This window comes from Ictalurus furcatus, chromosome 22 (assembly GCF_023375685.1).
Source record: "Ictalurus furcatus strain D&B chromosome 22, Billie_1.0, whole genome shotgun sequence".
NCBI lineage: Eukaryota > Metazoa > Chordata > Actinopteri > Siluriformes > Ictaluridae > Ictalurus > Ictalurus furcatus.
Window position 1 is genome coordinate 16,313,060 of NC_071276.1, and position 21,511 is coordinate 16,334,570.

Here is a 21,511-nt window from a genome sequence, read left to right on the forward strand (position 1 = left end):
TTTATTCACGCTTATTATTTTTCGATCCGCGACCACGTTGTTTGCTATTCTGATCATTTTGCATATATTTTGTACTTGTGTTTTTAAATGTTTGATTCACGCTTATTATTTTTTAAATCCGTGACCGCAATACTTTTGACGGAAAATGAATCCCGTGCTGTAGGGCTGCGTAAATGCCATGTCATCTGGGTATTTGGACCGATGAACAAAAAGAGACGATATAAATGCTGGGTGTAGTTCACAAAACGTTTTTAAATTAGCTATTTATATAATTATATAATCATTTATTGACCTTTCTAGCACATATTTGTGTTTGGGTTCCTGTTGTAATTTCCAAGCGCACATAGCCTACTTCAGTCTCAGTATTTTGTTTGTGTGTGTGTGTGTGTGTCTGTGTGGTTTTTCATTTCATTATGAGCAGTGTGAAACTAAATTAAACCAAATAGTAAGCCAACCAAAAGTATCAATTTGACTCGGAATACGGATTAATACGTGTGAAAGAGAGTTTAAAAAAAAATTACTACTGGTGGTTTGTATCGTTTGTGGACTTTTATTTTGACACGCGCCGGACCCGGAAGTGCTCGCATCGCAATGTGCACGAGGAGAAGGCGCATGAGGGGTTTCAAAGGGTGATGTTTTGGTGAAGCCGGTCAACAGATAACCTTACTGTAAGAGTATTTAAACATAAAAACGTGTCCTTTTTCTCTGCTTACATGCTGTTATATTCTCACCAGTTCACGATTTTATACTGTATTAAAGTGTAATGGTTATTTATTTGTCTAGGTGCTTTAGCAAGTTGGTAACCTAACTGTTCACATCTGCACTTATCTGATATTATAGATTGTTGTGTGGTGTTCATCATGGCTGAGGATATGCTGATGGTCAACATCTCCAACCAGGAACCTACTGACTTGCACGTCAGTGAGAAAAAACACAACAAATCCTCATCAAGGCAGAAATGGACAGCAGTGAGTTATTGCACTTATTTAACCACAGTAGTGCCAGAACTAACAGTGTCCAAGCAACAACACACAAAGATCAGCCTTAACATTAAAACCAGTGAGAGGTGAAGTAAATAACATTGATTATCTTGTTACAGTGGGGTGGGATATATTAGGGAGCAAGTGAACAGTCAGTTTTCGAAGTTGATGTGTTGGAAGCAGGAAAAATGAGCAAGCGTAAGGATCTGAGTGCCAAATTGTGACGGCTAGACGACTGGGTCCTGGCATTCATCTGGATGTTACTTTGACACGTACCACCTACCTAAACATTGTTGCAGACCAAGTACACACCTTCATGTGGCCTCTTTCAGCAGAATGATGCGCCCTGAGACTCTGCAAAAATTGTTCAGGAACGGTCTGACAAAAGGTGTTGACTTGGCCTCCAAATTCCCCAGATTTCAATCCGATCGAGCATCTGTGGGATGTACTGGACAAACAAGTCCGATCCATGGAGGCCCCACCTCGCAACTTAAAGGATCTGCTGCTAAGGTCTTGGTGCCAGATACCACAGCACACCTTCAGAGGTCTTGTGGAGTCTGTGTCTCGACGGATCAGAGCTGTTTTGGTGGCACAAGGGGGACCTACATAATATTAGGACCTGCCTAATATTGTGCAGGAAGTACCGGAATGTCTAAAGACAACAGATATAAATCCTTAGTACGTTAAATCTTAAATACAATTTCTAAATTCCCTGAATTTTCCAGAACTGTAAATGGGTACTGTTTTAGGGAAATAAATAACGACAGGGTGGTGTGACATGAAGTAGAAGTATTGTTACCACCCTAAAGTTAATTATGTTCCTGTAACAGCATGTATGAAATATTTTATTCCTCTTTTATTCCAGAAAAAGACAGCGAATGGAAAAAGGAAGGCCTCATTTGAAAATCAAGACTATGGCTCTGCAAAGCAAAGGAAGCTGAATACCCAGACAGACACAAAGAACGAGGACCAGGAAGCATCAAAGTTCCCATCCAAACCGAAAGCATCTCCAAAGAAAGGACAGGGGGTACACAAGGGACATGACGAACCTTTTATTAAGACATCATCTCTCTTCCGAAACAACCCTGAGATCCCAGACGTGTTCAGGTCAGTGACACATCATCTGTCCCTAAGTCATTTTTCACCTGGATGTTAGAGCTAAAGTAACTCATTTATTTATTTATTTATTTATTTATTTATTTTCCCACCCCGTAGTCCTGCAGTGACTCAGGTGAAGGAGAAGGTCTTTACTACTAACACCTTTCAGGAACTAGACCTGCACCCTCACTTAGTAAGATCACTTTGACTAATATAACGTAACAGTATAGTTCAATTACAGTTAATTATTAGTCATCACCCTGTGTTTTCTCTTCTGTATCTGGACCGTTCGGCAGGTGGCGACGCTTAACAAAGTGTTGAACATAAGCAGCATGACCAGGTACACATTTAGCCTTTATATTGTTGATGAACAGTCTTAACATCTTAACAGCTCTCGCCTTCATTCTCACACATCGTATGCATTTGCAGTGTACAGAAGCAGACCATTCCAGTGCTCATGTCAGGAAAAGATGCCGTCGTTCGATCCCAAACTGGATCAGGTACGACTAGATGCGTTTTATCAAGTCCACCTCTCATGAGACCGTCAACAAAGGGCGACTGACAAGTTGTTCATGGAAACACACAGACTAGAGTTAGTAGGACAGATCTTGTTGTACATACTTTTTTTAGTATCCAAAAACGTCCATCCGTTCTCGATTTTGATTGGTCAGAAGGTGTTGATTTAATTTTCTCTGACAGCAGCTCTGTCAGTAGTTTCTGACCATCACGGGTTTCTGTTAACTCGGCCTGTCACGATGAATACTTCTGTTGGACGAGATATTGTCCCAGAAATAATTGCGATAAACGATATTATTGTCAAACGTCACTGATATAATGATGATATAATAGTATAATAATGCAAGTGCAATGAACTTTGAATTCTTAAGAATATTTAAACATTGGTATTGGAATGTCAAAAAACCCCCAACATATTTTAAATAAATGAAGCATAAATAAAATAAAACCACACAACCAAAACGATAAATGGGGTGTGATACGATGTAGTGAATTCTTTATGCTTTAGTTATTGGTTTTGCGTGTTTTAGTGCGTTGTGACTGAAAGAGCGTATTCACAGGGTGACTTACCCGTTCTACCCAGCGCCGTACTTAAGATCAACTTCACTTGTGCGTTCGTGTCATTTTGTGCAGAAGCAGGTTGTAAAATTAGGTTTATGTTGTGTGTGTAAATGTCTGATTAATATCATGTGTATAGGATGCGTTTGTGTGAGTTAATTAACCCGCTAGTAAAGCGCTTAAGTTTACCGCTGTTCGTTCACCGTTCAGTTTCAGCTCATGCAGCTGAAGCGGCTCAATCCCCGACGTTACTGCCTACGACCGGATTATTTCAAACACTAGATCTACTCTTTCTAGAGTCTTCTTCTTCAAAAAACATCGTTAGTGCATTGTTAATATCTTACGTAATTTTTTAACAGTATGTTTTCATTCAGATCGGCGCTAGCGCTTGCTACACATCTTAAATCCGAACACACACAGCTTTTGCATTTGAATGTGCATTTTTATCTTAAATTCAATGAATCTTCAAAGTAAAAATTTTAATTTGACGGCCCTAGAGCAGACGAGAGGACAGAAGCGGCGCGAATGGCTAAAATGTTGGTGACATTCATTCTTATGCAAACAAACACGCATATAAACACAATGGGCGCTATCGAGGTCAGCTAAAATGATTGCGGTCATGTCCGTATACTGTACGATAAGCCAACAACGTAATTATCGTGACAGGCCTACTGTTTTAACATACTTGTTTTAATACATAATCATTTCTATAGTAACAATTAATATTATATATATATATATATATATATATATATATATATATATATATATATAATATAATTATTATTATCTTTTTTAAACAGCTGTGTAATTATGGTGTGATATGGTGAAGTTGTCTGAGAGGAGATGTTTACTTAGAATTTTAGAGTCGGAGGTCAAATGTTGGAGTTACAGGAAAGATACAGGAAAGGTTTCTTGATAACAAGGTGAATTTGTTTTTTGTCCGTTTACCTTCAAGAGAGATAAAAATGAGAACTGACTTGTTTCCTGAACATTTCCCAACATTGAACGAAACTATAGATGGATAAAATTGTTATCATTGGCAACTTGGTGTGGGATTAGAGGAATAAACATGTCAGGATGTTCCGTTACTGGAAAATTATTATCTGGCTAGTGTGACACTACATTTGAAATGATTCTGATACTTTTCCTATAACAGCGTGCCCAGTTCTGTTTTATTCCTTACTTGATTAGTTCAAGTTGTTCTTGGCTTAAAAAACAAACAAAAAGCCATTATGAATCAGTGGCAACAGCTAATCTGTCTCTCCTTGATCGATTAGGGAAAACGCTGGCGTATGGAATTCCTATGATCCAGTCTCTGCAGGCAGTGCAACCAAAAATCCAGGCAAGTCAAAACCTGAATTGTGAGAATAATAATTTAATTTGGTTTTATAATTTGCAGTAGAGGGTTGTTGGTTGTGTTTGCTTTATAATCTTGCCTTATGTGTCTGTAATCCTTTTATCATTCTCACCCTGCCAGTAACTGCAGCCGTTACACTGATACTAAAGTCTTTGACCATTTGCAAGTAATCGAAGACAGCTGAAGCTCACTGAATCCTTTGTTAGTTTCCTCAGTCCTATATTTGCATCTTGTGTCAGCATTTTTTGGCGCATTTTTCCCAGATTTTAGTCATGGCCAATTCCCACCCAGGCCACTGATGGCTGTGACGTCGTTGGGATCCGAACTCCAGACAATTTTATGTTACTCTGCGTCAGTGTCTTGTAAGATGAAATTTAAAATCTGGATGCTATTTCTCAGTACTACTCCACCCATTAGTGTCTGTGATTCAACATTATTATAAACACTATTTTGCAAGATTTAGAAGGAAAAAAATGAAACATTCGGCAAATGCTCAGTTTAGTAAACTGTGGATCGTGTCCTCATCGAACCACTAAATGTTATAATAAGAATTTTACACAGGCTTACACATATTTAACATTTAAAAACATTAATGATGATAACTACATCTGGGCTGAAAATTGTAATTATTGGATTATGCAATAGGCCTGTCCCCCCCGAAATAATCCATAATACAAGCTATTGAAAAAAATGTAAATACATAAGGATGCACAAAGTGGCCTTTTGAATGAGCCGCCTAGGCAGGGTTGGAGGGTTACTTTAAAAATGTATTCCATTACAGTAATGTAATCCAAGTATCACAATATGAAAGTAATCTGATTAATTTTGGATTATTTCAAGGTCACATGTAAATAAAGTCAAGAGAAAAGCAATACGATATAAAATACTTTTCTTTAGTGTTTAGTTTATAGCTTAGAAACATGTTCAATGTTTAGATTTGTTTTAATAAAATAAATAAATTTTGTTGCTCGTGTGAGTCCCTTGTCTTCTGTAGTGATAGCTTTAATTGTACTTCCAATGTTTTGCTCTTCTTCTCGACTTAGTGCTTGTATATATTATTTGATTGACATGTCTTCTTTCAATGCTGTTTTAGAGATCAGATGGGCCACTGGCAGTTGTGATTGTGCCTACAAGAGAGGTCGGGAGTTAATTTAAATTCTGTTTAAGGATGCTTCATGCTCATTTTAATGACATAATTACAATACCATGTTTGTAATCTCTCGATCTTGATCTTTAGTTGGCACAGCAGAGCTTTCAAATCTTCCAGAAGCTTCTAAAGGTAAAAAAATAAATAATTATCTGATATAAGAGTAACATTTTTTTGACTCTTAAAGTTTCTTCATTATAACTGTTTTCATTGACCTGTTTAAGATTTGGGCGCAGATTTCTCACACTCGCCATCCACTTTAATAGGAACACCTTTACACGTGTACATTCATGCAGTTATCCAATCAGCCAATCAAGTGACAGTAGCACAATGCATAAAATCATGCAGCTACAGGTCAAGAGCTTCAAATAATGTTTACATCGAATATCAGAACGAGGAACATCTGTGTGACGTCAGTGTCTTTTTAGCCGTGGCATGGTTGATGGTGCCAGACGGGCTGGATTGAGTATTTCAGAAACGGCTGATTTCCTGGGATTTTCACACATGACACTCGGATTCCTGTTCTTTGTTGAAAGGAGTGGAACCTGATGTGGTCTTCTGCTTCTGCCCATACACCTTAAGGGTTGGCATGTCATGTGCTCGGAGATGCTTTTCTGCACACCACTGTTGTACAGAGCGCTTACTTGCGTTACGGATGCCTTCAACACGCCGTTTCTGCCCGCAGAACCGCTGTTCTCTGGAAGTTTTTTGTTTGTCGCACCATTCTGGTGTTTGATGTGAACATATTAAATGAAGCTCTTGACCATTGTCTGCATGATTTTATGAATTGCACTGCCGCCACCCTGATTGGCCGATATGTTCCTAACAAAGTGGACTGTGAGTGTATATATCTTAATATAACAACAGTCTATTTGGTCAGTCACGTATTTGATTTCCTAGCAACAAATTCAAACAGTTCACTGTTCCTCCTCCTTTATTTGTAGCCATTCACCTGGATCGTACCTGGTGTCCTGATGGGAGGAGAAAAAAGGAAAGCAGAAAAAGCCAGGCAAGAACATCACACCAACTAGGTCTGGATACTTCTATACACTTGATTTGTGTATTAAACCTGTGTTGTTCTGTTTCAGACTGAGGAAAGGCATAAATGTTTTGATCTCCACTCCAGGGCGACTGGTAGACCACATTAAGAACACGCTTAGTATCGCTTTTAGTGCTGTACGCTGGCTTGTTCTGGATGAAGCAGACAGGTTTGTGTGTGTAATAGTGACACAATCTCCTTTCACATTTGTTTAATATCTTCAGATATGTCAGCTTCCATGCTCTGTTTTTGGTAGGACTCTTGACCTGGGCTTTGAGAAGGATCTGACTGTAATCCTGAACGCCCTGAATGCTGCCGGCTCCACTAGGCAGACGGTGTTGCTCTCTGCCACACTCACTGAGGGTAAGCCAGTCTGTTTTTTTTAATGTATTATTATTATTATTATTATTATTATTATTATTATTTTGTATATCACCTCAAGGCACCAATAGGAGCTAATGGTACTTGGGGGAGGGTCTAACACACTTGCTGATTGGTTACACAATACACAGACAAGCACTATGAAAAAATGTAAAGAAAAAAAATTGATAGCCCCTAATCAGTGAGCCACTTCATAAAGCTGTTAAAGTCGGTCAGACTAAAGAAAATGATTTTAATCCAAGCACACAACGTTTTTGTTTTTTTTTAACAGCGCTGTCCCGATTAACCAGCATTAGCATGAACGACCCTGTGTACATCCAGGTCTTGGAACCCTCTCTCTCATCCCAGTCGCCACCTTCTCAGCAGGCTGACAGCTACGCCATGCCTGACAGGCTGCAGCAGTACATGGTGGTGGTACCTAGCAAACTGCGCCTGGTCTGCCTTGCGGCATTTATACTGGCCAGGTGTAAGGTAACTACGGACATGTACACTCTGAGATTTATAATGCAACTCCGTGTTGATTAGGCTGATTTTCAATGTATTTTGAAATAATTAAAAACCTTTCAAATAACTCCTAGTGAGTAAAAGAAGTTGCAGTTCAAGTATAAATGAGATGGATGTCTTCTTTGGTTCCTGTTATGTTTTTTCAAGCCTTTTCTCCTCGTCTTTGTTAGTTCGAACGAGATCAGAAGCTCATTGTCTTCATATCCAGCTGTGAGGCGGTAGAATTCCTCGACACACTCCTCTCCACTGTCCTGTGTGGCAAATCCAGCACTGCAAACAAACAGCAGCTATCAATCAACTTCCTCCGACTCCATGGCAACATGGAACAAGAGGTGAGATGTCTCGCATCTGGAAATTTCTACCCTTAGTGCTGTGCATCTTTCGTTGTAGGACGTAGAACTAAGGCCCTAGTTATTCCCCAATCCATTATTGGCCTGATTTATCCTAGTCCAGGTTATGAACCTGCCTGCATGTCACAATGTCTCGTACACTTCCTGCCTTGTTTAAGTAAGTCAGGTCGACTGAGCCAGCTGGTGGAGTGGCAGCAACAGTCGGGTGCCCTGCGGCACTGCCATGGGACCCAAAGAAAAGCCACCTTTGCCCAGGCCTCAGACCTCATTCAGCCATGTTAATGGACACGACCTGGGACACTCATATGGGCCAAGTAGGCTGGCGAGCTCAGGGCACAGCCGCTCGAGGCCTCTTTGTCTCCCCCTTCTTAGATATTAACGAGAGGCATTCAGCAGCTTTATGGATGGGTTTGGTAATGTGACAGGTCTGGCCATCTTCTCCAGTCAAGGAAACGACAGGAGACACACATCTGTTCCAGCACAGTTAACAGATTGTGCTCTACTTAGCAGGAGAGAGAGAGTAGTGATGTCCTTGGGCTGGACAGTCATACTAGGCACCGCATCTTTGTTCTTCTATTTGGATAGAAGTTGCAAGAATCATAATTGGACCGGCTTCTAACACTGGCTTTGATATAACGAACAGTAAAGTAAAATACGTCCTGGCCATTTCTGACCTTGAAATACCTGGCTAGTTTGTGTCCCTTCTCTCAGCAAAACAAAGGGGGAAAAAAAATTAACCAGCTACTTTAATAACTCTTAATCATTTTTTGCAAATGTCAGTAATACATTATTCCTTACCTGAATTATTTATTTATTTATTTATTTATTTATTTATTGCATAGCTTTAGTTTAAATCATCTTTAAACCCTTGCTTTTAAATTCAGTAGCAATTGGTCATTGCGTGCATATTGTGGTGATTTCCCTGCGGTGTTTCTGTTAACTCATTATCAGCACAGAAAAAAAACACGATGTGACACAACTGTCTCGGACTAGATTGAGAAACAGGCCTTAATGGAAGACCTATAATAATGATCCAGCATAAGTTGACATTGTGTGTTGCTGTGTGAACAGGAGCGGACAGAGGTGTTTCAGGAGTTCTCCCAGAGTAAGACTGGTGTCCTGCTTTGTACGGTGAGTCTTCCTGTAAATCAGTTCTTACCCAGGGTAAATGGGTTTTGTAGTGGTTCCTGTTTTATTTTTGTCTTGCTTAATTTTAAAAAATATATATTTTTTTTAAAAAACTAAGCGAAAGTGGCAAAAGCAGAGGTCATTTCCACACCAGAAAACAATTACCAGAAGCCTTAAATTCAAAATGAATTTCCAGATCGAAAGCATTGCAAATGCCCAAAGTATTTTTGAAATGATGTGATTATTACAGTCCTTAAAACACAAGATTTTAAAATTACATACTGCCCCTTTAAACTGCTTTCTGTCACTCAGCCAGACTGAGTCTTAGTTCTCCACAGCCCTGTCTTTCTCTCTATATCTCTCTTCCTCCTTTCTTTACCTCACTCCCCTCTGGCACAGCTGTTGGCAGTAGGGCCATAAGGGGAAGCCCTGAGGGAGCGAGTGCTCTGTTAGCCCTGGCTTTGAGTGTGGATTGTCTCTCCAGGCTACAGCTGCCAGGCCTGGCCTGCTCTCTCCAGCAGCAGCAGAAGTAGTGTTTCCTTCTCGCTGCATGTGAAAGGTCTCGCAGACAGCACTGGCTACATTACTCACTAAACCACGTGCTCTCTACTGTCCAGCAGGCTTACTACCGCCCTAAAGCCCTAAAGCTATTAACCTCAGTGTATCCTCACAAGAACGTAGATCCTGTCTGGGATACTCGGTTGCATTAAATGTCTAGGACTACGTTTTCAGAGAGATCAATTTACGGTTATGGGTTACGTAGTCAGTGTAGTCATAAATAAGTCTAATGATGTTTTATTACTCTTATATGGGGAAAACATTTTGTAAGGCGCTCTCTAATGTGTTTAGCATTCAAAGACCTGTAGTGTTCAAGTGCAACGGATAGAGGTTTGAATTTCCGTGTTTGTTGGAATCATTCAACCTTTAGACTTCGATTATAAATGAGTTACAAGTGCATACAGTACTGTGGACAAGACTTAGGTATTTTTGTAATTTTTTTTTAAGTACAGATTTTGTACTATAGATAGATATTTATTTTATGACTTCTGCATTATTCAGTCAGTACAGAAACCTTTCAAAACATTACTTTTTCTATAAAAATATAAATGTTTGTTTGCCAGTAAAGAAAGCAAGTAATTGCTTATCAGATCACTTTTCAGACAGAAAACATAATGAAGTCTGCTGGGCTTTGTATGCAATGCAAAAAAAACAAAACAAAGAAAACAACAGAATACGGCAGTCAAAGAACTGTGGCAGATTGTCCAAGAGGCTCAGTAAAACTTACCGGCTAATTTCCTTATTATAATAAAACTACACAAATTATATAAAACTACACTGAGAATACTTTTTTTTTTTTTTAAAGCAAATCAGTTATTTACTTTATTTATTTATTTATTTATTTATTACAGTTTACTGCTCTTTATACTATTTGTTTTTTGAGTAGAAATGTTTTTCATTATTTTTGAAGGCATCTTTGTTTTACAGCATTTCTTTACATGCTAGATTTCTACACAGTAATGTATGTTTTACATTCTTTCCTCAGCACAAAGTGTTGAAATTCTTGTCTATGCTAATCACACACATGCTACGCGTGCCGTAGATGAAAATTGCCTCTCTTTTTTTTTTTTGTTGATAACGACTTCCTTCTATAAAGGGTGACATTTGCTCAGTGCAGCTAAGCACGGGACATCAAATTTCACAGCATGCTAATTCCTCACTAATTAAAACGAATCAAACAGGATTTGGACTGTTATGCGTCAGTACGACATGATATTCACTCAGTTCAAAAAGATTTGGGATATTCTTTTATATATGGGATGTAGATGTGGCCGGAGAGAGTAGTAATAGTTGTAGTAGTCTCCTGTTTGGCATCAGCTCCAGGCCAGTCACTCTGTAGCATTATTCCTGGATTAAATGAGTCGTTTTAATGGATCTGACAGACTTTCCTGGCCCTGCACCGGCCTCCATCTGCACTCTGCCCAACTCTGGCTTATCCCAGCTGGGCCACAGGACCAGGAAAGGGAGGAGTGGAGGCCCAGAGCTCAATACTAGGCTCTCAGTCTTCTATCAGTTATTAATAAAGAGCTTATCTTGGCTGGGCACCACAAATCTGTAAAGGATAATGGGGAGAGATCGAGAGAGTAAACAGTCTTTGTTCAGAGACAGTGCTGTTTTCTTTCGCACTGCCTGTGCTGAGCTATGCCTAATGTTGGCTGTTTGAAACGGGTCACGTTATGCCAATTTATTATTCGCATGTTTTGTGAAGGACGTGGCAGCTCGTGGGTTGGATCTTCCTCAAGTCACATGGATAGTACAGGTACATCTGCTTTCTGCCTGCTTCTTATATTATACCATATAGTGTTAATAAATATATGTGCAGATATTGTGTAGTATAATATAAAATAGTGAATTATTATGTCAAATCTTCCATATTGAGGCATGTTAAGGAGAAGTTATTTATTGTTTTGCTGTCTCACATTTGTATTGTAGTTTAACCCTCCCAGTTCTGCAGCGGAATACGTGCATCGGGTCGGCCGTACAGCTCGCATCGGAGCTCGTGGCAACGGCCTTCTCTTTCTCACCCCCTCAGAGACCGCCTACATGGATGTCTTGGCCAATCACAATATCAGGTTTGTGTGATAGAGCTAAACTCACAAAGTGTACCGGTACAAATAAGTTTGCGTGTGTGACCAGATGTGAAGCAAAAAGTGGTCAGTTTTCTTGTTTTTATTTAAGCACCAACATTTTAAAGGTGCAGTTTGCTAGATGGATCTTCCTTTATGATCTCAATTCTTCCAGTCTATGAACAGAGCCCACGAGAGCCGGCACTCACTCTGATTCTCTGGAAAAAAAAAAAAAAAAAATCATAACGCTGAGACAGAAGCGCTGTTAAAGATGCAGTGTGATAATGGTCTGCCAACCTGACCTTCTCTTTCTGTGTTGCAGTCTCAGTGAGATGAAAATGGAAGACATCTTGTCAACTCTGATGCAGGACGGACGCTTCAGAGGCAGGGGAAATTGGGACAAAAAGGTCATTTTGACTCCTTGATGCCGAATCCTGTTGAATTTGGCTTGAACTCATTTGCTTTAAAGTCCTTTTATTTTGATCTCTGGACACTTAAGGCATAAGACAGACCTGCACTTGTAATGTGTTAATGTGGCACTGTTGAGAAAGACGCCCTCTCTAATTTCTCCCCCTCGCTCTCCTCCCTCTCTCCGCTCTGCAACACGACGATGAAGGGGGACGACGGCCAGCTCTCAGGCACTTTTAATCCTGATTTAATTTCCCCCTTCCCTCTTTAAACCAATCGGCTTTCTCCACTAATACCCCCTGTGGGCACTTTTCATCTGGGAGGCCAAAGGTCAGGGGATGGCAAAGGGCTCAGTGAATACAGTGTGTTTAACCAATGTCCCCCTTCTTTAATTTTATTTATTTATTTATTTATTTATTTAATATAAATGAACGTCTCAGAGGTGAACAGCTGTTTATAATAATGCGTTCTACTAGGTTGGGCTTAATATGTCACTCCGGATAACATTTACATATATGTAAAGACGATACTGCATCCAAAAACTGTTCAGTTTCACATATATTATTAATATGCATTAACATTATATGACATCATATTTTCTTTTTTAATCTAGATGGGTGCGATTTATTATTATTATTTTTTTTATTATTTCCGATGGAAAACGTTTATGAGCTGAATTATCTCATTTTGAGTTAAAAATAAATAAATAAAAATAGTTTACCAAGCCAAATAACTTGTGTTGCTGTGTTTTCAGAAATCAGCCGGTGCCCGTGAGCAAGATATGCGTGAGAGAGCTACGGTTTTACAGACAGAGTTTGAGAACTATGTCCATGGCAGTGCGGAGTCGGTGCAGGCCGCTAAGAAAGGTGCGTCTCGTTCGATATCGCGCGCATTTCCAACACTCGTGGGATTACACGTTAGTGGCCGTGGCGATATTTTTACCAGATTATAATCAAACTCAAATTTCAGTGCTGGGGCGACACGAATTGTTACTATTGTGTCTTCTGGGAAGCATGTAAATATGTTATGTAGCTTCTGAAGGGCAGTCCTAAATGACAACAAATAAGATCTTTAAACAAAATAATAGCAATTTACACCGATCATCCTGTTCAAAAGTTTACACCCCCCTGTCTCTTTATGTATCGCATTGCCCTCTTGAGCATCAGTGAATGTTTGCACCTTTTGTAAGAGTCTTGTACGAGTCCCTCAGTCGTCCTCAGTGTGAAACGACGGATCTGAACATCATAGAGCCACTGTTGGAAAGGGGTCAAATATGCAGAAGATGCTGGAAAAGTAAAGAATGTGCAGGACCTGGAGGATTTTTCTGAAGAACAGTGGGCAGTTTAACTGTAGCAAAAACGTAGCAAAAACACTGTTCAGTTTTTTTCTGTTTAAATGCACTTTTTTAGATCTAAGATAGTAAAATGATTTTGGGGGCCTCTTAAAAATCATATACAAAGACCTGAATGCACAAACCTTGTGTGAATTATATTCAGATTATATAAAAAAAATCTCAGCATTTATTTTCGATAAAAAGGAGGCATCTGAAATCAAATCTAAAATAATAATAAAATAAATAAGAAAAACATGTCATAGCATTTAAGATTTGTTGTTTTTTTTTGCATTACATTATTCCTTTCAAGCTTTAACATCTCTTTGGCTCTGTCAGCTCTGACTTGCTTATCTTTCATCATTCCTCCAGCCCTGCAGTCGTTCGTGAGGGCGTATACGGCATACCCGTCTGCTCTGAAACACATCTTCCACATCCGTCACCTCCACCTGGGCCACGCTGCCAAGAGCTTCGGCCTGCGAGACGCACCACAGGGCCTGTCCTCCGCCGTTGCGTACTCTACAGCTAACAAGAGCGCCAAGAAAACAGCTAAAGGAAAAGTTAATAAGAGGTATGTTGATGGGTTTAATATACGGGTTAGTGAATGTGTTTTCTCTTTTTTAGCACTAAGAAACACTCTTCTAATTGCAAACACATGGTATAATTTTTCTCAATACAAACTCCGATATAAATCCGACTTCAGGAAAAAAAGCCTTTATTTAAAGATTTATTTATTTAATTATTTATTTAAGGTTTACTTTTAGATTTAAAATTCACGCAAAGGTGTTTGAGTTTTAATACATCTTTTGTATTTCTTATATTTTATGTAATATTTAACATATGGTGTAAAATATTTATATAGATATGTAATATATTTTAATGATATTTTTATTCATATTTTTGCTATTTCAAAGTCTCCTTAAAAACACACTTGCACTTTCAGCTCCATTTTTTCCACTTGTTCCTATGACCTACGTACGAGAAACGATATTAAATTTACACGCACACGAATATTTTTCGTCAATTGTAGCTCATCATTAAGGAATTCCTTTTATATTTATAACCAGTGAAAGTTTCGAAGCTGCATGTGTGACAGACTTTCTCGCTTTGTATGAGCGATGCAAGAAGTGAATATAAAATGATAGCATACAGTGCCCTCCGCTACTATTGGCACCCTTGATAAATATGAGCAAAGAAGGCTATGGAAAATGAACCTTTTTGAACTTTTGTTTTAAAAAAAAAAAAAAAAAATCACAAAAGTACTCTGCTCTCACAACTTTTTCATGATATACACGATCAATCACTGTTTTAGCATGTAAAAAAATATTGCAGTGATTCGATTATTTAAATATGACAAAAGTTATCCTAATAGGGAGAGAAGTTAAAAGTAAAGCTGCTGGGAGGAACTAGCAGTAGGTTTGATCTGTTCTTGAGTAATAATGCCGTTATGCAATGTTGTCGACGTAATGAGTATGTACACACATTTCTGTTTTTTGTGCAAAGTGATGCATATTGCCTACCTTTGATATGACAGGAATATCATAACATGATACTTGAAGACATTTCTGATTACTCGATATGTATCACACGACAAAATGAAATGATTTTACATTGAACGGAGTGAAAATTTAATTCTGTAAAAAAAAAAAAAAAAAGCTAAATTGTTTTTAATGTAGTGCAAAATTGTAACATCAGATCAGCTGTGTCCAGTCCGAGTTCGAGAGAGGTTGATGTAGGTTTCTCTTGGCACTGTTGTTTCCTCTGACACCGAGTCCTTTGCCAGTACACAAGCAGGCTTGGCAGCTGCACGTCTTTCTCTGTCCTGGGGCCTCAGAAGGTCAGAAAGGAGTAGTCAAGCCCTGACCTTTACCTGCTCTGTACTCTCCATCTCTTCCTCTGTTCTTTTTGGCAGCAGCTACACTTCTCTTCTTCCTTCTTCCTTGTCTCCTGCGCTTAACGCTCACCAGGGCCAAGAGGCAGCTTTCTGGCACAACCTGGCCGTGCCTGGCTGACATCGGTCTGTGCTGGCCCTCACACCTAGAGCTCAGTTATCACACAGATGAATTAATCCTGAACCGGAACCTGGTTTAATCCAGAGAGCATCAGAAGAGTTCATCAGAAGGCCTCGTTCGGTTTTGTGACCCCAGGTCGTTGTAGGAGACAGGGTTTTGGAGTACAGGTGGCGCGTGAAGACGAAGGCTAACGGCTAGACGAAGCCGCGTGTTGTGTGTGGACGTTGCAGCACGGTTGCTAGGCGGAAGCAGCGAGTTCTGGCCGCTGCTTGGTGCTGCCAGGTTATTAGTGGTCATCAAATTGGCCTCCCTTAGGATCCAGAATGCACAAGCTGTAACCTGAGTGCGGTCAGCTGGGCTGCGTCCAGGCTGGTCCCTGAGTGTGTGCGAGTACGTGTCTGTGGTCAGTCATCCTGGCCGGCTGTGGTCTGTATTACCCTCGCCCTCCAGGCCGGGGCACACGGATCAAGCGTTCTAGCTGACCTGCACATGCAGAAATCATAGCTCGATCCTTTCTCTTCCAGAAATATCACTGTAAATCTAGCTTTATTTCTGAAATAATCGTACAGTTTTTTGGGTTTTTTTTTTTTTCTTCTGTGATTCTGCTTTCTCTTTCATCCCGTCTCTTGTTACTCGAGCACTTGGGGGAAACAAGAATGAAAGCCTTTGCGTTCAGTCTCTCAACCTTGAAAGCAGACGCCGGGTTTCATTAAGTAAAGTTGCACGTTAAAGTTGTTTAACTCTTGATTTGAAATATCTATTTTTCATGAGTGCATTCTTAATAATTAGATCATCCTGTTACACTGAAGGAAAAATCTTGTTAGTACTCTGTATAGGATTGCATTAGAGCTCGGTTACAACTCTCTTGTGACCTGGAAGTGCTGAATATCACGTATAAGACCGTTAATATCTTGTATAAGGCAGTTCTATCCTTTACGGCTAATAAAAAATAATCAGATACATCACAGTTCTTTTGAAAGCTTCTGCACCAATGCGCAACACATCATACTCAGAATTGTATGCGTATAAATTAGGCTTATGTGTAGCATTTTATTTTTCCATGTATTTAATTCAAGAGTATTCGTGTGAAAATGAAAATAAAGTAAAAGCATCGTATCGTCGTATGAGATTTGAAGGCAAAACACACACAATGATGTGATCAGTTCAGATTTTCTATTGAGGAAAAAGGAAGTGGATATGAAATGATTCGGAAGAAACGATTGCGGTATCCGGTCAGGTGATCTAGTGACTTTCAGGTTAGGTGATCTAGTGACTTTCTGGTCAGGTGATCTAGTGACTGAAAGCACAAACATCTGTAGACTTCTTTGAAAAGTGATTAATATCACACATAATCATCACACTGCTGGACCCCACGAAAAGCTTGAGGAAATGACATTATTATTATTATTATGGAATTAAATTACATAAATGAGTCAAATTTAATTCAATTAAGTCTTTTTTTTTCCACATTTAATGATGATACATTACATTATTATGTATTTAAAGCAGCAGGTGGTCATACGAGGGTGGGCGGGGGGGGGTAAAGCCTGCTGTAGAAATGAAATAAAAACAATTAATTGCATTATAATGCCTAAAATAGTTTTATACGCACTTCTTAGAGATGTCCAACCCCTCATGCTGTGAATTACAGAAAAACTGTTGGAGTATATTCGTATTTATTTGAGGTACTATCACTGCTCTGTCTTTGTTAGCTGGGTATATGTGTGCATGTTTGTGCGTGTGTATATGTGCATGTTTGTGCGTGTATGTGTGTCTGTGTGTGTATGTGTCTAACCACTGGTAATTGGCAGGTGACCTGCAGCAGGACCTTTGGAGGAAACCCATGGAGCAGGACAATGAGTCCGTCCCTGAGGGTCAGACCCCTAAGCACCCGTCCCTCACACACAAACACACTGACGTCCAGACAACAGATGATTCTCGTGATATATTCATCAGCTGTCAAATCGGAGAGTCTCCGTTTAGCTAACAATAACACGGTCGTCTCGTACACAGTTCTCATCTGCTTTAAATTGATCCAGGTCTGAGGAGAACCCGGTGCCGATTATAGCATAAATCTCCAATCTCCTCTGTGTGTGTGTGTGTGTGTGTGTGTGTGTGTGTGTGTACACGTGTGTGAGAGTGTGAAGTTGTCTTGACATGGTTGGGACTGACCGCCGTGTCAGTGGAGACTTCATTACGGCCGTCTGTGGCATATGCCGTCCATGTCCAGACAAGACTTCTCTAATGAGCTTTATCACACCACTACCAACATCCTCATGCAAACATGTGTACACACACACACACACACACACACATCGTAACAACAAAGACCTCTGGAGCTCAGGAGCGTGGCCATTATCAGCCCTATCACTGTGAACAGGCTAAAAATACCCAGCAGCCCCAGGGTGAGGTTAGACTTACTGCTGCTTGCTCTGCTCGGTTTTTCTTATTTGAAATGGAAGATATTCACAGGTAAAGAGCGTATGGGGAGTGTGCACACCTGTTTGAGGGTGTTTTATGCAGTATTGAGTGGAACTGGTGCAGTTAGACAGCACTGCATACATGTACACACATTCGCCCATGCATAAATGTATATTATTTAATAATAAAATACTAATGAGCTATTAATATTATACTGCCACGCACATACAGAGTGAACATTAGCAGCGATGCTGTACTTTGCGTTTGTATCATATATGTACAGCGAGCTATGTTGCATTCTTAAAGATAATCACAAGGATACAAGATCATAGTTGTCTTCATTTTGTATTTATTTCTTTTATTTTGAAAAATTTAGCGTTTTCTACAAATAATGTTAAAAAGGTTTCAGAATTACTTTTATTTATTTCCCCACAGTCATTTTTAGCCCTGAAAGTTTACTCAATCTTACACGCCGGATCCCCCCCTGCCTGCCACACACACACACACACACAAATTCCTATCCTCAACTGAAGAATATAGTTTAGATTCAAGCCCCTGTAGCAAGTGCAGTAAATCTTAAATGTTTCCCCATGCACTTTAATGTATTGATGATGTAGATCCTACATACTGCAGTACACAGCCACAGAAAAAGGTGACTCCAGTATATTTATTATTAACTAGCAGGATGGCCTTAGATGCTCCACCCACAGGTTTCATAGGAACTGGGATCTTTCGTACACTTTTCTGGCCCCAAGCTTCAGAATCTTGAAGGTTGAAATGAGGTATTGGAACAAGACTGAAAAATGTTCACCTAATACCATACCATACCATATTAAAAGGTTCTTTCATTTGAAGCAGGGACTAGTAAAGATGATCTTGTGTGTTTACTAACAGGCTTCAAGAAGGTCTTTGCAGGTGTTTAGAGTTAATTATCTGATTAGAGCTCTTCTCAGGTCGACAGTTCTATATTATACATTCTTTATTCTAACATTTTGAGATACTGGATTTTTGATTTCCGTGAGCTGTAAGCCGTAATCATCAAGATTAAAACAAAAAAAAGGCTTGAAATATTTCACTTTGTGTAATGAATCTAAAATATATGAAAGTTTCACTTTTTGAATTAAATTACGGGGAAAAAATGAACTTTTCCAAGATTTAAATTTTGCGAGATGCACCTGTACATATCTAAAAATTGCATTGTTTTTTTTTTTTATTTTTTATTCCTGCCCTGAATAAACTTACACTTAACAGCTGTTTACATATAGTCCACAAGACACAATAATAACTGAATTTACACAAATGAGCCAGTTCAAAAGTTTACACACGCTTGATTCTTAATACCGTGTGTCGTTACCTGGATGATCCACAACTGTGTTTATGTTTTGTGAGAGTTGTTCATGAGTCCCGTGTTTGTCCTGAGCAGTTAAACTGCCCACTGTTCTTGAGAAAAATCCTCCAGGTCCTGCACATTCTTTACTTTTCCAGCATCTTCTGCATATTTGACCTCTTTCCAACAGCGGCTCTATGATGTTGAGAGCCATCTTTTCACACTGAGGACGACTGAGGGACTCGTACACGACTATTACCAAAGGTGCAAACGTTCACTGATGCTCACGAAGGCGACACAACACATTAAGAGCCAGGGGGGTGTAAACTTTTGAACAGGCTGATCTGTATAAATTATTTTTTTCATTTAGTGCTGCCCTTCAGAAGCTAAATAAGATATTTACGTGTGTGTGTGTGTGTGAATATTAAGACATTTTTTAAAAGTTTTTTTTTTTTTTTTTTTTAAAAAAGCAGAAGGATTGAGGAGGTACAGCAGTGTCTGATCATGTGATGGGTGCAGTATGTCGATTAGTGCGACCATACATCCACAGCTTTCATGTCCACCTCCCTGTAGAGTGCTCGGGGACTTTCAAAAGATCAATAACTACAACCTCATAGCTCCTCCGAGCCCTCAGGGTAGCGCACGTGTGTATGAGTGAGTGAGTGTATGTGTGTGTGTGTGTTTTCTGTCCCCAAGCAGCCCCAGAGGGACAACGCACAGCTCGAGGCTGCAGAGTTATTGATTAGATAAACAGAGACTGGTTTTAAACCAGCTCAAGCTGCTGACTACACGCCTGTTATCGACAACTGTGGGAATCTCTCTCGGTTGTGCTCGGCAGTCTCCTGCTATCTCAGCGTGCTTCAGCGTGTCCTTCCATCCTCATTCAGAAATTCTCACGCCGTTTGCTTGGCTCTTATAGTGCACTCCTGATGCTTTCTTAACCAACTTTCATGATTTGTCCTTGACTGATATTTTTTTGCACAGCTTCAGAGCGTACTAATTGCATGTGATCTTTTTCCTCACTTCTATTTTATTGTTAAGTCTTAATTGAATTGAGTCCACTTCCAGGAAGTGTTTTTGTTTAATTACTATAATAAACAAATGCATATTTGTCTTCTTAAAGTTCTTAATAATGCCTCAATAAATAAAAATTTTATGTTATCGTCAACAATAAGTGATCTTCATCTGAATAACAACACTGGAGCTTATTCTAAGTAAATATATGCCATCATATTTAGGAAACAACTTGAGAAAGATGAAATCGATCGTACTTCAGTGTCATACAAGAATAACTTTTTTTTAAATGATAAATTCTTTTCAAAGCTAAATGTCTTTGAGCATTACATTTACACACTAAACCTGTATTTATTTATTTATTTATTTATTTATTTATTTATTTATTTAAGGCCCACTATTAAGCTCACAGCCAGAGAGCGCGTGGCCAGCCTGATCCGCTCCGAGTACACCAGCGGGATAAGCGGAGAGTCCAAGTCCAAAAAGAAGAGGACGAAGAAGAAGAAAGCAAACGCAGAAGATGAGCTGACAGAAGGGTGAAAGACATAGGGAAGAGAAAAAGTGCTGAAAAAAATCACGCACTCATGGATGGAGCTTTGGAAGTTACAGGTGTTCAAACCCACTGCCGGACATTTTTACCTGTGACATGGTGAAGCACCATGAAACTCACCGTCCTCGTCATCTTCATCACCAAGTGCCTGAAGAGGAGCTGAGTTTCACTGTGTGGAAGGTTTGTTCATTTGGAAGTATTTGGATTTATAAATGTGTAATGTTTAATTTTTTTTTTTTTTTTTTTTTGCATTATTGAAGCTGTTTGAGGTGTTATCAAATAAAATAACACCTCAAATAAAAATAGATGTAAATTTGTACAATTGTGTTTCTTGAATGTGTCGTGGTCAAAAACAGCTTTGATTCGAACAGCTACTTGATTCGAACAGCTACTTGATTCGATGGCCAGGTATAAAATGTCCTGATTATGGCATGATGAAATGTCCTCTTGGTTAAAATGATAACGAAACAAAAAAACAAGTCTGATGTATTGGCACCCCGTCCAGGGTGTCCCATGCTCCCTGGGATAGGCTCCAGGTTCTCCGGACCCTAAGCGGTATTGAAAATGGATGGATGGGAAAACAAGTCTGCTCTTTGCCTATAGCAGCTGACTAAAAGATAATGAATTTATAGACAACCATTAAAACTTTTTTTCTTATTTATACTAAGAGTCATTTTGATCAGCTTTTTGTGGGCTGCAAATTCTGAAAGGGAGTGTGTATAGGGTGTATAGTGTGTGCGTTTGTGTACACGTGCGTGTGTGTG

The 21,511-nt window shown here is 39.4% G+C and overlaps 1 protein-coding gene across 1 annotated transcript; it reads left to right on the forward strand.

Moving 5' to 3' along the window:
- Positions 1 to 369: 369 nt before the first annotated feature.
- ddx31 (DEAD (Asp-Glu-Ala-Asp) box polypeptide 31) lies at positions 370 to 21,069 on the forward strand. The gene is made up of 21 exons (XM_053654152.1): positions 370 to 668; positions 841 to 968; positions 1,846 to 2,087; positions 2,196 to 2,271; positions 2,375 to 2,418; positions 2,508 to 2,578; positions 4,433 to 4,497; positions 5,606 to 5,650; positions 5,750 to 5,791; positions 6,604 to 6,668; positions 6,748 to 6,867; positions 6,955 to 7,061; positions 7,351 to 7,550; positions 7,754 to 7,915; positions 9,005 to 9,064; positions 11,328 to 11,378; positions 11,552 to 11,691; positions 12,008 to 12,092; positions 12,848 to 12,959; positions 13,796 to 13,994; positions 20,590 to 21,069. The coding sequence occupies exons 2-21, from the start codon at positions 861 to 863 to the stop codon at positions 20,735 to 20,737; spliced, it is 2,142 nt and encodes a 713-aa protein (XP_053510127.1). The 5' UTR covers positions 370 to 668; positions 841 to 860; the 3' UTR covers positions 20,738 to 21,069.
- Positions 21,070 to 21,511: the final 442 nt, after the last annotated feature.

Coding starts and splice junctions, on each gene's coding strand:
- ddx31 (XM_053654152.1), top strand. CDS start 861: ATGGCTGAGGATATGCTGATGGTCAACATCTCCAACCAGGAACCTACT. Junction 4,498..5,605: donor CAGTGCAACCAAAAATCCAG/GCAAGTCAAAAC, acceptor ATGCTGTTTTAG/AGATCAGATGGGCCACTGGC. Junction 7,551..7,753: donor TTATACTGGCCAGGTGTAAG/GTAACTACGGAC, acceptor CGTCTTTGTTAG/TTCGAACGAGATCAGAAGCT.